Genomic DNA, 13,939 nt, shown 5'->3' with positions numbered 1-13,939 from the left:
GGCGACTGATTTGCGGGCACTATTACGCCGCAAAGTTTTCGATTTCTGGGACACTGAATGGCGCAACCTACCCGTGCCAAACAAACTCCGTCGTATCAAGGAGACGACGACTGTTTGGCAGTCATCCATGCGAGCCACCCGCAGGGACTCAGTCGTCCTTTGTCGGCTCCGCATTGGCCACACCCGACTGACGCACAGTTATTTACTGTGTCGTGAGGATCCACCTCTTTGTCGTTGTGGGGTGTCCTTGACAGTGGTCCATATTCTGTTGGCTTTTGCGCTGCCTGATACGCTCACTGCGCTTTTAACTGACGACACTGCCATAGCGGACTTAGTTTTGCGTTTTATTCGGGCAGGGGGATTTTATCGCTTAATGTAAATGTGTGTGTTTTTTGTGTTGATTCTGGCCTATGGCCTACGATTTTAGTCTGCTTTTTTAATGCGTTTCTTGGTGGTTGGCTTTTCCCTTTTTTCTCTATGGTCGGCCAACCACCGTCACACTCGGTTTGATTTTAATTTGGTTTGTCTGTTCTTTGTCGGAGTATTTCTCGTCCTGTGTCGTCTGCAGTCTTTCCTGTTGTCTGTTTTTTCACCTCTTCGGGTGATTTTAGTTTTTTTTGGAAAAAGGGACCGTTGACCGTCGTAGTCTGGTCCCTTTAATCCCCCAAACCAACCAACCAACCAAGAGAGAGGCACCATCTAGCTTTCAGAACTAGAGGGGAGATGGGTAGGTTGCAGACAAGGGAGCGTGTGGTTTGTTGGGGTAGGTACTTAAACGGATAGGATAATATTTAGACGAAAAATTTCCATAACTCTGACCTGTTTGCCTGGTTATGGCCAGCAGACTTCTTCCACTAAATCTGTGTTAGACATAACTGTTGTCACAAATTTTACTTCTAAGCAAATAAGATTGGTTAGAGTCCTTAGGTGTACTCGTTACTCCCAACAGTAGTAAGAGGCCCCAGTCGTCTTATAACTGAAGTTTGTTACAGGGTGACAATTATTGAACTACATGAAAAAAAAGAAATGTGAATTAGTTACAAACTACGGTGTGCACACACTTAATTCAACTTGTAAATGTCACAACAGATATTTGGATTTCGGTTACGACATTTTCAGTATGTCTACCGTCATTGGCGATGACGTGGCGTAGATGAATAGTGAAATTCTGCATGACCCACTGAAGTGTCGGTACATTGATGGTGTCAGTGACCTCCCGAATGGCTGTTTTGAGCTCAGCAATGGTTTTGGGGTTATTGTTGTACACCTTGCTTTAATACATGCCGGCCAATCGAGGGCCATGCCAATGGCCTCTGGGTACCCCCAGAGCCAGAATGTGGTCCCCAAAGTGCTCTGCTGGAATGGTTCCTTTGAAGGAGCACGACCGATTTCCTTCTCTAATCTGAGCTTGTGCTCAATCTCTGATTATCTCGTAGTGGATGGGACGTTAAACACTAATCCCCTTCTTCAAAGTGCTCCTCCAGGACATCAAACACTCTCCTGCTTCAGTGTGGTCAAACTCCATCTTGCATGAACCACATCTTGTCGAAATCGGAGTCACTTTGGATAATGGGAATGAAATCGCCTTCCAAAACCATTATGTACCATTCAGTAGTCATGTCATCAAGGAATATCACATCGATTATTCCCCGACTGGACACTGCACACCACACTGTCACCCGTTGAGGGTGAAGAGATTCCGGTAATGTGATGGGACAGTCCAGATAGTGATTTATTGCCCAGTGACATCCATCCATCCATCCATCCATCCATCCATCCATCCATCCATCCATCCTTCCTTAAATCACTTGGGCCCTACCTTGACCTGCACAATGAACGTGTAGTGCTCATCGTACTCTTGTGCCGTTCTCTAATGAACCCTCATTCGTTGCATTCCTTACACTGTCAGGAAAAACAGTTCACCCCTTCGCTCCATTTCTGTGTTTATAGCACACCTGAGTGCAGGTGGTGCACGGATGAGCTCACTCTGTCGTCACATGGTTTTGCGCGCACGTTCCTCAAGTAGAGAGTTTGGTGGCTCAATGCCATTATACAGTCTTCACCTTCTAAAGGCAATGATATTTCGATCCCTTCAGTGGTTTTCATTTTACAGCATCTGGCTCATTTCTTTTTGAATGTGCCTTGTCTATAACTTACCTTCAGTTATTCTTCTGTATGAAGTTAGTATGTGGATTATTTACCCCATTAAATTATATTTCTGGATATGTCGTCCATAGTTTGACCTTCCGGTTGTGTTCCCACAGTGGCCCAAAACCAGGGAGCTGCAAAATGCCTTTACTGTCACTGCTAACTGGGCCGCATGCCGTCACTTCTCCGAGACCCGGGTACCTGTGAAACATAGTCAAAACAAACCTCCAGCAGTAGTTGTTCTAACATTAAATCATCTTACAGTTAATTACTCAAGATTAACCTGAGAATAATTGTTTCAAGACGCTCTCGGTTATATGTTATTCTGATGTATGTGGTGGCAATGTAAATTACGTGTGAATATTTGAACCCCCATGGGGAAAGGTATAAAGGGAGGGCAGATCACTCAGAGCATAGCATGACAGAGTCTCATCTGTAGTGGGGGCAAGGGTAGACGATATTAGCTCTGGCATTATCCTAATTTCATCTAGGACTTTTCTTCACACTGAAAAGCTATTTCGTTTTATTATGTATAATGTCTCACAGAGGTTGGATGTGTTAATATCTACAGGTCTCATTATTCTCAGCTCTAACTTTTAATTGTTACAGTGAATAGAAATTTTACTGTTTTTCTTCCTCATTTAGCTGATCCCATGGGTCTGTCAGCAAACTCGGAAGGCGAACTTGCGATAAAGGCCTTGGGCGCGTGCATTTGGTACCTGAAAGAATGTGTGGTGCTGGACAGAATATTATCACTGAAGCAGTTCTCTTCATACCTACCTGTGGATGCAGTTCTTCCTGTGGCACAGGTTTCTGATGAAGAAGGAACTGTAAAGTTACCAGAAAATATGGTATGTCCAGCAGTTTCTTCAGAGTGTGCACATTTTTGTTTGAAATTCAGAGATGAATTTGATTCTTTTATGTAAATACTGAGTATTTGGCGTCATTGGAGTACATCACTCAAACAATATCATCATTTGTGGCCTAAGAGGCTTACAAACGTGATCAGCAGGGAATGTTGTTCTTGTAGCATCCAAATTTAACATAAGTGTTAGCAGTTACTGCAAATAAGATTTTATTAATTTAGTGTGTGTATGCAGTCATTAATAAGAAACATATATTGTGATGTACAGAGTGATTATAATTAAAGTTAAACCTTCAAAACACTAGAAATAACACCACTGGTCAGAATGATGTCAAATTGCAACAGAATATTGTTGGAGAAGGGGGAAAAGGTACATCAAAAGGAAACAAAAGTGTGAAAATTGACCAATAGATGTTGCTGTATGTGTCAGAATACGTAAATGAAAGCACCTGTCATGGCACGACCCACACACTAGGTACGCGATTTTACCTCCTTTCGCATCTGCAATGTTTGCCATGGCTGTCTCAATGCAGGATCGTGCTCTGCTTATAAAGCTGTATTACAGGAATGATGACTGCACATGTTGCTCTGCAGAAGTTCCACACACTTCAGGGTTTGAAAAAAGGTGTTGGTTTGATGACTGGAGAAAATGATTTGGAAATCTGAAAAGACGGGTTTTTTGTTGTGCAACCTGGCAGAGGGAGGCAAAAAATTGATTCGATATCAGTGGAAGTTGTGGCCGCAGCAGTGCAGGAGGAGACGAGTGGTGGTGTGCAAATGTGTGGTGCACGGAGAATTGTCCGAACATTGGACTTACCCGTGAACACCATGCATAAAATCGTATGAAACATCCTTCTTTGCCATCCATTCAAAATTACCCATGTGCACAAGTTGCTTCCTGTTGACCTGCTAGAAAGAGAGACCTTTGCTTTAGAATTTCTTGCTTGCATGGAAGTGGACAATGATTGGCCGTGGAAGATTTTGTGGACAGATGAAGCACTCTTCCATCTGACAGGATATGTCCATACACAGAATTGTTGAATATGGGCAACAGAAAATCCACACACAATCGACCAGTACCACTACATACTGAAAAGGTCTGTGTGGTGCAGGTTTACGGCATCATTTATCATAGGGCCAAATTTTTTTGAAGAAGCAGGTGCTTCTGGTCCTGTTACCTGCACTGTCCTGTAACTGGTAAGCTTTAGAAGTGTCTAGTGTGCAATCATGTCATTCCAGCTCTCCAACAGCATGGATGTGTGGATGGGATCATTTTTATGCAACATTGCAAATCCAGTTAAGCAACTGCTGAAGCGCCATTTCGGGAATGCTAGACTTATCAGCCGCCATTTCCCTACAGCCTGGCCGTGTCGAGCACCTGATCTTAATCCGTGTGACTTCTGGCTGTGGGACTATCTGAAAGATGTTGAGCTCAGTGTTCCGATTGTAAACTTAGCTGCATTGAAGGCGTGCATTGTGCAACACATTTTGAACATGACCCCGGAAACACTTCTATCAGTTGTCGGACATGCTGTTTCTTGACTTCAACTTGTTGCACAAAATAGTGGACAGCATATTGAACATATTTTGCACCAGTCACACGGGAATTAATAATCCAGTTTGATTTTCTGTGATGCTTTTTATGCAGTTTTTGGCCTCAAGATAATTAAAAATGATGTGATTTATGCTTTTTATGCTATTTTTGGCTTCACGGCAGTTAAACACCGATGTGAGTGATGCTTTTTATGTAGTTTTTGGTCTCAGGGCAATTACAAACCGATGTGAGTGATGCTTTTCATGCAGTTTTAGGCCTCAGGACATTTAAAAACTGATTTTTCCCATGTGATATGACCTTTCCATAGTGGACGGGCTTCTGTAACTAACAGTATCACCCCTGTACACCCACGCACACTGAGTAATATAGTTTGTTTAATGTCAGATGTACAACTTGGGCATTGTTGTGAGATTCATTTGTTATTCACAGTCAACTAATATTAAATTATGATGCTTACAGTGCCATCTATTGCTACATTTTGTAACTATTTGTTGCTCTTCTGCCATACGTTTTCCCCCTTCTCTGATAATATTCCTTTGCAATTTGAAGTCATTCTGACCAATGGTGTAACTTCTACAGTGATTTGAAAGTTTAACTTTATTTATAATCACCCTGTCTATATATAGAATCAGTTTTTGATATAAAATCCTGCGTAACATTTCTTGTGAACCACTGTAATGCCACCTTCTTTTTTGCGTCGTCATGCACACACATTGCAGACCTTTTTGGGTCTTCTTTCCTTCTCTTTTGGGCACAGAATTCATCTACTGAAAAGTTTAGCTGTGAGATACTAAGGTAAAGGAATCGTCAAAGGTCACCTACATTGAGGAAAGGCTACTGTGTTCTTGAACCTTTTGAGCATTCTTGTTATCAGAAGGTATCAGTAATGATGTGGGGACAGTTGATGGGGTTTTAGTGGTTCAAATGGCTCTGAGCACTATGGACCTTAACTTCTAAGGTCATCAGTGCCCTAGAACTTTAGAACTACTTAAACCTAACTAACCTAAGGACATGACACACACCCATGCCCGAGGCAGGATTCGAACCTGCGACCGTAGTGGTCGCGCGGTTCCAGACTGTAGCGCCTAGAACCGCTCGGCCACCCCAGCCGGACGGTTTAGTGAATACAGTGAAATGTGCTTGGTATCATCAGGTTGACAAGGGCTGACCATTGCAGAAACATGTTAAATATGTTCACTTGAAGTGGAAACTGGAGGGCTAGGATTATTTAAGGTAGTTTATAATAAGAAAGGAACTGAACAGATGAAAGGGGGGAATGGAGTGAATTCATGTTTGATCAAGAATAGAAAGTTTGTGGCCTCATGTTTTATGTGATGCTCTCACATAGTTATTTGCAAACATTTTGCAGAACATCTGTTGAGGAAACCCTTCAATTATGATATCAGAATAGTAAGACTTTCCTCTTATATTAAAGGCGCCAACCATTTACTAAATTGCTTGAAATCTGTGCCTCTCACACTCCAACCACACACCTTGCTTGTCACCATCAATGCCACTTCCCTCTATACAAACATCCCTCATTTATATTGTCTGTCTGCTACTGAACAGTTCCTCAACCAGCATCCACCTAATTCTGAACCTATGACATCCTTCCTGCTCACATTAATAAACTTTATGCTTACCAGTAAATACCTCACCTTTGAGGGGCAGACATACAAACAGTCACAGATCAGCAGAATGTCATGGGAACCAGGATGGCTCCTTCCTATGCCAATCTTTTCATGGGTCGCTCGGAGGAGGGTTTCCTAGGATCCATAAGCCTTCAGCCGCTGGTTCGGTTTTAGATACGTTGATGACATTTTTGGCATATGGACTCGTAGTGAGGCTGACCTGCTAAAATTCTTGGATCTGTAGACACATTCTCCCAATTGAATTTTGCATGGCCCTATTCTGGATCCCATGCCATTTTGCTTGATGTCAACCTCGTCTTCACAGAGAGTCAGCTGTTCACATTAAATCTACTAACAAACAGCTGTAGTTAAATTTTTACAGTTATCATCCTTTCCATGTCAAACATTCTCTCCCATACAGCCTTGGCATTCGAAGCAAATGTATTTGTTCATATGTGGACTTTTTCCAGCAATACACCATCATTCTCACCTTGGCCTTTCCTTGACATGATTACACCAGCCTATTTCAACAGCAAATTTCCTGGTCCTTCACATCCAATTATGGTACTGCTGATCCCTCCAAAAACCAGCTTCCAGTTACATGGCCTGTCACTCAGTATTATCAAGACCTTGAATGTATTAATCACAAATCCTACCCCTGTGACTGTCCCTGGTGTAAGATTTTCCCTTTGTACCCTCCTACTACCACCTATATCAGCCTTGCAACTGGCAAAAAATATACTGACAAAGGCAGACCCACCTGTGAAATGACATGTATTGTACTAGCTGTTATGTAAACACTGTTGTGCCTTTTACATTTGTGACGGCGACTACCAAGTAAGCAGTTAGGAGGGTGTCTATGGCAACAAACAGTATCCTGTTGCAGAAAATACTTTACAACACGAGTCGTGGCTTCGATGCCTGATTCATCACATGTGCCATCTGGATTCTTCCCCCAGGCACTAGCCTCTCAGAACTGCACATATGTTAACTTGGGCTAACATGTCCTCAGTTCTCGCCACCTATGTGGCCTCACTTTATGTTAATTTCTTCGCTCTCAGCATTTGTTCTCAGTTACTATTCCTGCCTTCACTCCTTTTAGTTTTCTACATCTTTCATTTTCTGATCATTATATTTTTCCCTGCCCTCTCACCTGTGCCACATACAATGCACATAGCTTTCCACTCTTATTAACTTGCACACAATGTTTTCTCAGTAATCTCTGTCTTGGGTATTACCCTATCTCCATCTTTAGCTCTCAGGTTTTCGAGTGTCACCAGATACAGCCCCTAACAAACAGTCTTTCCTTCTCATGCTGTCTGGTAAGTCTCTCCTGATTTGGGGTTCTGAGCAACTCTCCTGTACTCTCCCCATTTCCTAAACCTCACCACTCTTGTTCGTTCATTTCTCTTCCTTCCCTTTCAACCTTTCTGCCAGGAGGAGGAGCCACTGGCTCTGAAAGCTTTCAAATTGGAGTACCTGCGTTTCCTGCCGCTGCTTGGTGAGTACATTTTTTTACTTATCCAGTTAACATTATATTTTCAAAAATTGATTGTTTTTGTTGATAAAACAGTGAGATTGTTTTTCATGAGTGAATGATGCATAATTTGACATAAGTTACAATTGTTATACACTTCTGAGTAGTAGAATTGGGGCAGGGAGCTGCTGTCGCTATGGCAAAAGTGTCACGTGACAGAAATGTCGTCACAACTGGCTCTTGGCCACTGGCGTGTCAGGCGAGTGCAGGGTGTGTCAGGCGGGTGCAGGATGGACGGGATGATTTATGTCACTGCACTACAGTTGTGCCTGCCCAACATATGGGAAACACTCTCTTAGAGGTCATTCACATATTGGACTTATGCATGCAACCGTAACGTGTCGATGTCAGGAACTGGAATTGACTGTTGTGGATTGTAAGAGCAGGTAGGTAGGTTACATAGGGAAAAAAATCACACATCCATTCAGTGCTGCTTGACAACCTGTGGAGCAGACACAGTTCCTGTATTGCCACATCCTAATGCAGTACTGATACCATCACTCCACACATCTACCTTGCTTCTTCATTCGTGGTGATGAAAGTATTTCTGTATGTAAGGGGGGGAATAGTCCGGTCGTAGATGAGGTCTGTTCAAAAAATTCCAGAACATACGTAATTTCGCGGCAGTCGTGTGTTGAACCCGAAATGCTGCTGGCATCCCTGCACACACCTGTGTTTAATGTGTAACTACCGGAAGTTTCATTGTTATATGTCTGTTAGTTATTGTTCAGCGCTGTATTGAGTAGAATGCTGTCGCAGAGTTTGCAAATTTTGAGATGGCAAAAGTTAGAGGAGTAATACGTCTGCATTAAATTTTGCGTGAAACTCGAGAAAACCTTTACAGAGACACACCAAATGATGCAGGATGCCTATGGTGATGAGTGCTTAAGCCATATTTGGTGTTACAAATCTGGCTTAACATGGTTTAAAAACGGCCATATGGAAATTAAAGATGACTCTCGTTCAGGGCGCCCTTCAATGCCAACGAATGATGACTATGTCAGGAACGTCAGTGACATTGTGCGTGCCAATCGAAGACTGACTGTCCGAGAGATTGCAGGAGAATGTAACATTTCAGTTGGATCATGTTATGAAATTGTGACACAGCACTGTGTTGCTGCCAAGTTCATCCCACGGCTCACGAGTCAAGACCAGAAAGACCTTCGCATCGCGATCTGCGAAGAGCTTTTGGAACTCACAAATGAGAACAAGATGTTGCTTAAGAGAATCTGGTGATGAGATGTGGGTCTACGGTTATGATGTTGAGACAAGATTAAATCTTCACACTGGATTGGGAAAGGATCTCTGAAACCAAAAAAAACTCGTCAGGTCATGTCAGTGCTGATAGTTTTCTTGTACATTGAAGGATTAGTTCATCATGAATTCGTTTCACAGAGACAAACTATTAATTGATGGTACTATCGTGATGTGTTGCAAAGCCTGCGAGAAGGAAATGGCCTGAAATGGGGTGAAACAATTCATTCTCCCTCTCCACACCTGGCCCCTGCAGACTCTCTCTCTCTCTCTCTCTCTCTCTCTCTCTCTCTCTCTCTCTTTCCAAAGTTGACAACCCTGTTGAAAGGATTTGCAGCGATAGATGGGATGAAAGAAAATTCACAGACGGTGCTTTGCGCTGTTGTATTGTGCAAGGTAATAGCTGACAAAACAGGTGTGATTACATAGTACATTGAACAAAAGACTTAAATGACATTGAAAATCAACAGAGCATGAGACTGGCTCAAAGAAATAAAATATAGGGACAATACAGATGCAGTAAGTTTGCTGAAGTTTGCTGTAAGCTTTATGTGACACTGTATTTGGTAACCAATTGACCTCCCTGTTCACTTTTTTCCTCCTATTATTATTTCAGTTATTGACAAAGGGCTTTTTGATTTCAAGTGATTAAACTGTGTCACCTATTGATGTTAAAAATCTTACCATTTGTTCACAATTAGTTCATAATATTGTTACATTCCATCTTGGATTTTTCATTGTTTAATTTTTACCATTTGTTCAAGTACACACTGTTCCAAAGGCTGTATAAGAGCTTATAATTATCTGTTTTAAATATTATAAACATTAGCTGAAAATATTATTAATATACTCTTGTGTTGTTTAGAGAAAAGTTTTCTTGTCTTTGCCTGCTGCACGTGCCCAGTTTCAGGAACATTGTGATAAGGAGGTGCAGTTCGTGTGAATCCTTTCTTACATTAAGCAGTAACAAGGTGAAGAGAAATATCTAGAAGGCATAATTATTTTAAACATTATTCTCCTGACATAGGAATTCCGTAAAACTTGAGTTACAGATCTCATTGAACATTTTAATTTGTGAAATTATTGTAGTTTTACTGTTTTGTCATTTGTATGTGTGTATCCTCATCTGATACAAGAGTATAATCCCAACAAAAACTGAGGTCCGTGGTGCATAAGCAGTTTCATTTGCCACAGCTACAGATAATTTTATTGTGTCCCAAATGTCCCACATATTTGAGAGAGCACCGCCGTATTGCATACGCGTAACATTATCCATTGAAAGTAACATAGAATTGGCTAAATTTGAAATATTTGTTTAAAAATATTGTTGGAGAAATGATTTTTGGGTTTTTATTTCTTCTTAGATTTTGGATGGAGCTGCCTTAAAAAACTTAAACATACTTGGTGATAATGAGTCACTATATAAGAAGCTTGATTATTGTGTTACACCTTTTGGGAAAAGGTAGGTCCACGTTAAAATTGATGTGTTAGTGATGTACTTCTGTTTATGATTTAATTGTCTTTACCCTGCTGCTTTATTTTAGGTTATTGCGTCTCCAAGTGTGTAATCCACTATGTAATCGCGCAAAGATTATTGCAAAACAGAAGGCAGTTGGTATTTTAGTGAGAAATGGAGAATTAGCAAAGGAAGTTAGAGCGATTATGCGCCCGTTGCCAGATCTGGAAAGGCGCCTCACAAAGTAAGTTGTTAGATATGAATAGTTCTACTGTTTCAGCCAACATTGCAACTTCATTTGTGCACATCATTATAAGTATATATCAGAAATGAGAATGTTCATGTATGTTCAATGTGAACTTTGTTGGTTGGAAAGTAGCCTAGTGTTTCAGCCACATAAACTGTGAAAGTTTTCCACTTTCAAATTTCGTGGATGCATTTACTTTCATTGTGTCTTAAGTAAAGGTCTGCTAATAGCGTAGTTGAGCGACTTGGGTCTGCAGGATGTTGTGTTTGTGTCACTGGCTGAAATTTTATGTTTTCAAATAGTGTATACCCCTTGAAAGATAGGCAGCTTCCTACTCATATGTGGTGATGCTGAGTGCTTTCACAATCTGACATCCAGGACCTATACACCAGGCAGCTTCCTACTCGTATGTGGTGATGCTGAGTGCTTTCACAATCTGACATCCAGGACCTATACACCAACAGGACTTGATTTGAGCTGGCTACCATAGAGGGGAGAACCAGTGCATGAATGGATGTTACAAAGCTCAGATATGAGGCAGGTTCAAAACAGTCTCAGCCTGGCAGAGAAAACATCAGGCATAAGAGAATTTTTTTTTTTTAATTTAGTCATCTTGCAAAGTAATGTATAGTATATAATTTGAGGACAATAACTTTTTAATGCCTTTCACAAAAAATAGTTTGTCCACTATGTGAATTGTCATTCAGCCAGTCTTTTTCTTGGGTCTGGGAATGAAACATAATTGCTGGAAATAAAGTCTGGCAAATATAGCAATTGTGTATCACTTGAAATACAATGTTGTGCAGCTGTCCAGAATCAGTTAAAGATGTGATTGCCATTTATCATGATGGAAGTGGACTTTAATTGTTAAGTGGACTTTCATCATTGTAAGATCAGAATGCGTATTGTGAATAATATCCTACTGTTTGTTGAGAAGTGAAGTTTAACATTAAGTGGTGACAATTCTGTGCTTGTGGATGTAATCCAGGAGTGCCACACTGTGAGGTTTGCAGAAAACAGTAGCTGTGACTTTTCATACAAATGGAGCCATTATTTACTTTCTTTGGTGCATTTTCACCTTTTGTCGCCAACTGTTCTGACTACTCCTGTATCTCTGATGTTTAATGATGAACCATGTTTTGTTTACTGTTATGAAACATTTGTGAAAGATACAGGTATAACATTTACACAGATCTTAACATTATTCATCAAAGGTAATTGCAAAGTGTGATATTTTCAGTACCGGGGAAAGCGCACCAATTTGATCAGCAATGATTCGGAGTGACATTGTGACTTTATGGCCGGGTGACATTGGTTGTACAGGGTTTTAGACATTCTGGATGCTCCTTATGTTTAGTCGATGTGTGACCACTTTGAAATTCATCAAATCATTTCTTTCCAGAATAAATTTTTCACTCTGCACCAGTGTGTGTGTGTGTGTGTGTGTGTGTGTGTGTGTGTGTGTAGATACGAAACTTCCTGGTAGATTAAAGCTGTTGCCCACAAAAGGCAAGGGCCTGGGTTCGATTTCGTGTTTGATGCACATTTACAGTTTTTTGCTACATAATTTAAGTTTGTATATATAATGTTCAGTTGGAGGAATTGTTGATAATTAACAGACGATACTCCTTACTTAAAACCATACATCAATATCTCACACCCATGATCATGCTGTCGACAAAGTTATAAGTCCACTTTAGATGGTAGTGGGGTAATTTGAAGTATGTGTGTGAGGGAAACATTCCACGAGGGAAATATATATATATAAACATAGATGCTGTAACTTACCAAATGAAAGCAATGGTATGTTGATAGAGACACTAAAAAGCGCACACACACAAATTTCAAACTTTCTCAACCCAAGGTTGCTTCATCAGGAAAGAGGGAAAGATGAAAGGATGTGGGTTTTAAGAGAGAGGGTAAGGAGTCATTCCAATCCTGGGAGCGGAAAGACTTACCTTAGGAGGGAAAAAGGACAGGTATACACTCGCGCGCGCACACACACACACACACACACACACACACACACACACATCCATCCGCACAGGCACAGGCAGACATATCAGACATATGTCTGCCTGTGTTCCGCACATACAGGAACACAGGCAGACATGTGTAAATGCAAAGAGGTTGGGCAGATATGTCAGTCGAGGCGGAAGTACAGAGGCAAAGATGTTGTTGAATGACAGGTGAGGTACGAAGGGCGGCAACTTGAAATTAGTGGAGGTTCAGGCCTGGTGGGTAATGGGAAGAGAGAATATATTGAAAAGCAAGTTCCCATCTCCGGATTTCTGATAGGTTGGTGTCAGTGGGAAGTATCCAGATAACCCGGACGGTGTAACACTGTGCCAAGATGTGCTGGCCGTGCACCAAGGCATGTTTAGCCACAGGGTAATCCTCATTACCAACCATCACTGTCTGCCTGTGTCCGTTCTTGCGAATGGACAGTTTGTTGCTGGTCATTCCCACATAGAAGGCTTCACAGTGTAGGCAGGTCAGTTGGTAAATCACGTGAGTGCTTTCACACGTGGCTTTGCCTTTGATCGTGTACACCCTCCGGGTTACAGGACTGGAGTAGGTGGTGGTGGTGGGGTTCATGGGACAGGTTTTACACCGGGGGCGGTTACAAGGGTAGGAGCCAGAGGGTAGGGAAGGTGGTTTGGGGATTTCATAGGGATGAACTAAGAGGTTACGAAGGTTAGGTGGACGGCGGAAAGACACTCTTGGTGGAGTGGGGAGGATGGATCTCATTTCAGGGCAGGATTTGAGGAAGAGTAAATTTACTGGAGAGTCACATTCAGAGTCTGATCCAGTCCCGGAAAGTATCCTGTCACAAGTGGGGCACTTTCGGGGTTCTTGTGTGGGAGGTTCTTGGTGAATGTTCCTCTTTACTCCTAAACTGTTCACATTGTACCTAAACTTACCTACATATTTAAACCTTTTTTTTCCAGGTTTTACTAAATTCATATTTTGTTTTTCATTCTGCACAGGATACATACTTTTGGAAATTCAGATCTTCATAATGCACATCCTGATGAAAGAGCTATTTTTTATGAGGACAAGATCTACTCTAAGAGAAAAATCATAGATTTCATTTCAACCCTGAACGCATTTAAGACTGCAGTTTGTGTTGGGGAAATGTTTAGAGGTGAGAATCACAAAATTCTGTCCATTGATAATACATGTATTTACTACTATGGAACAAGAGATGCCACTGGAAATGTTTAAAGGTGAGGATTATAAAAT

The 13,939-nt window shown here is 41.4% G+C and overlaps 1 protein-coding gene across 1 annotated transcript in view; it reads left to right on the top strand.

Moving 5' to 3' along the window:
* Positions 1 to 13,939, top strand: part of LOC126195031 (DNA mismatch repair protein Msh6) — a 321,830-nt gene that overhangs the window by 180,296 nt on the left and 127,595 nt on the right. Inside the window, exons 15-18 of the mRNA XM_049933475.1 lie at positions 2,794 to 2,999; positions 10,355 to 10,452; positions 10,535 to 10,690; positions 13,684 to 13,841. Of these exons, the coding sequence (XP_049789432.1) occupies positions 2,794 to 2,999; positions 10,355 to 10,452; positions 10,535 to 10,690; positions 13,684 to 13,841 (618 nt within the window). The remainder of the gene's footprint in view (positions 1 to 2,793; positions 3,000 to 10,354; positions 10,453 to 10,534; positions 10,691 to 13,683; positions 13,842 to 13,939) is intronic.

Source organism: Schistocerca nitens, chromosome 7 (genome assembly GCF_023898315.1).
Source record: "Schistocerca nitens isolate TAMUIC-IGC-003100 chromosome 7, iqSchNite1.1, whole genome shotgun sequence".
In the NCBI taxonomy this organism is placed as follows: Eukaryota; Metazoa; Arthropoda; class Insecta; order Orthoptera; family Acrididae; genus Schistocerca; species Schistocerca nitens.
The sequence above is the reverse complement of the archived record's forward strand: the minus strand, read 5'-3'. Positions and strand labels throughout refer to the sequence as shown.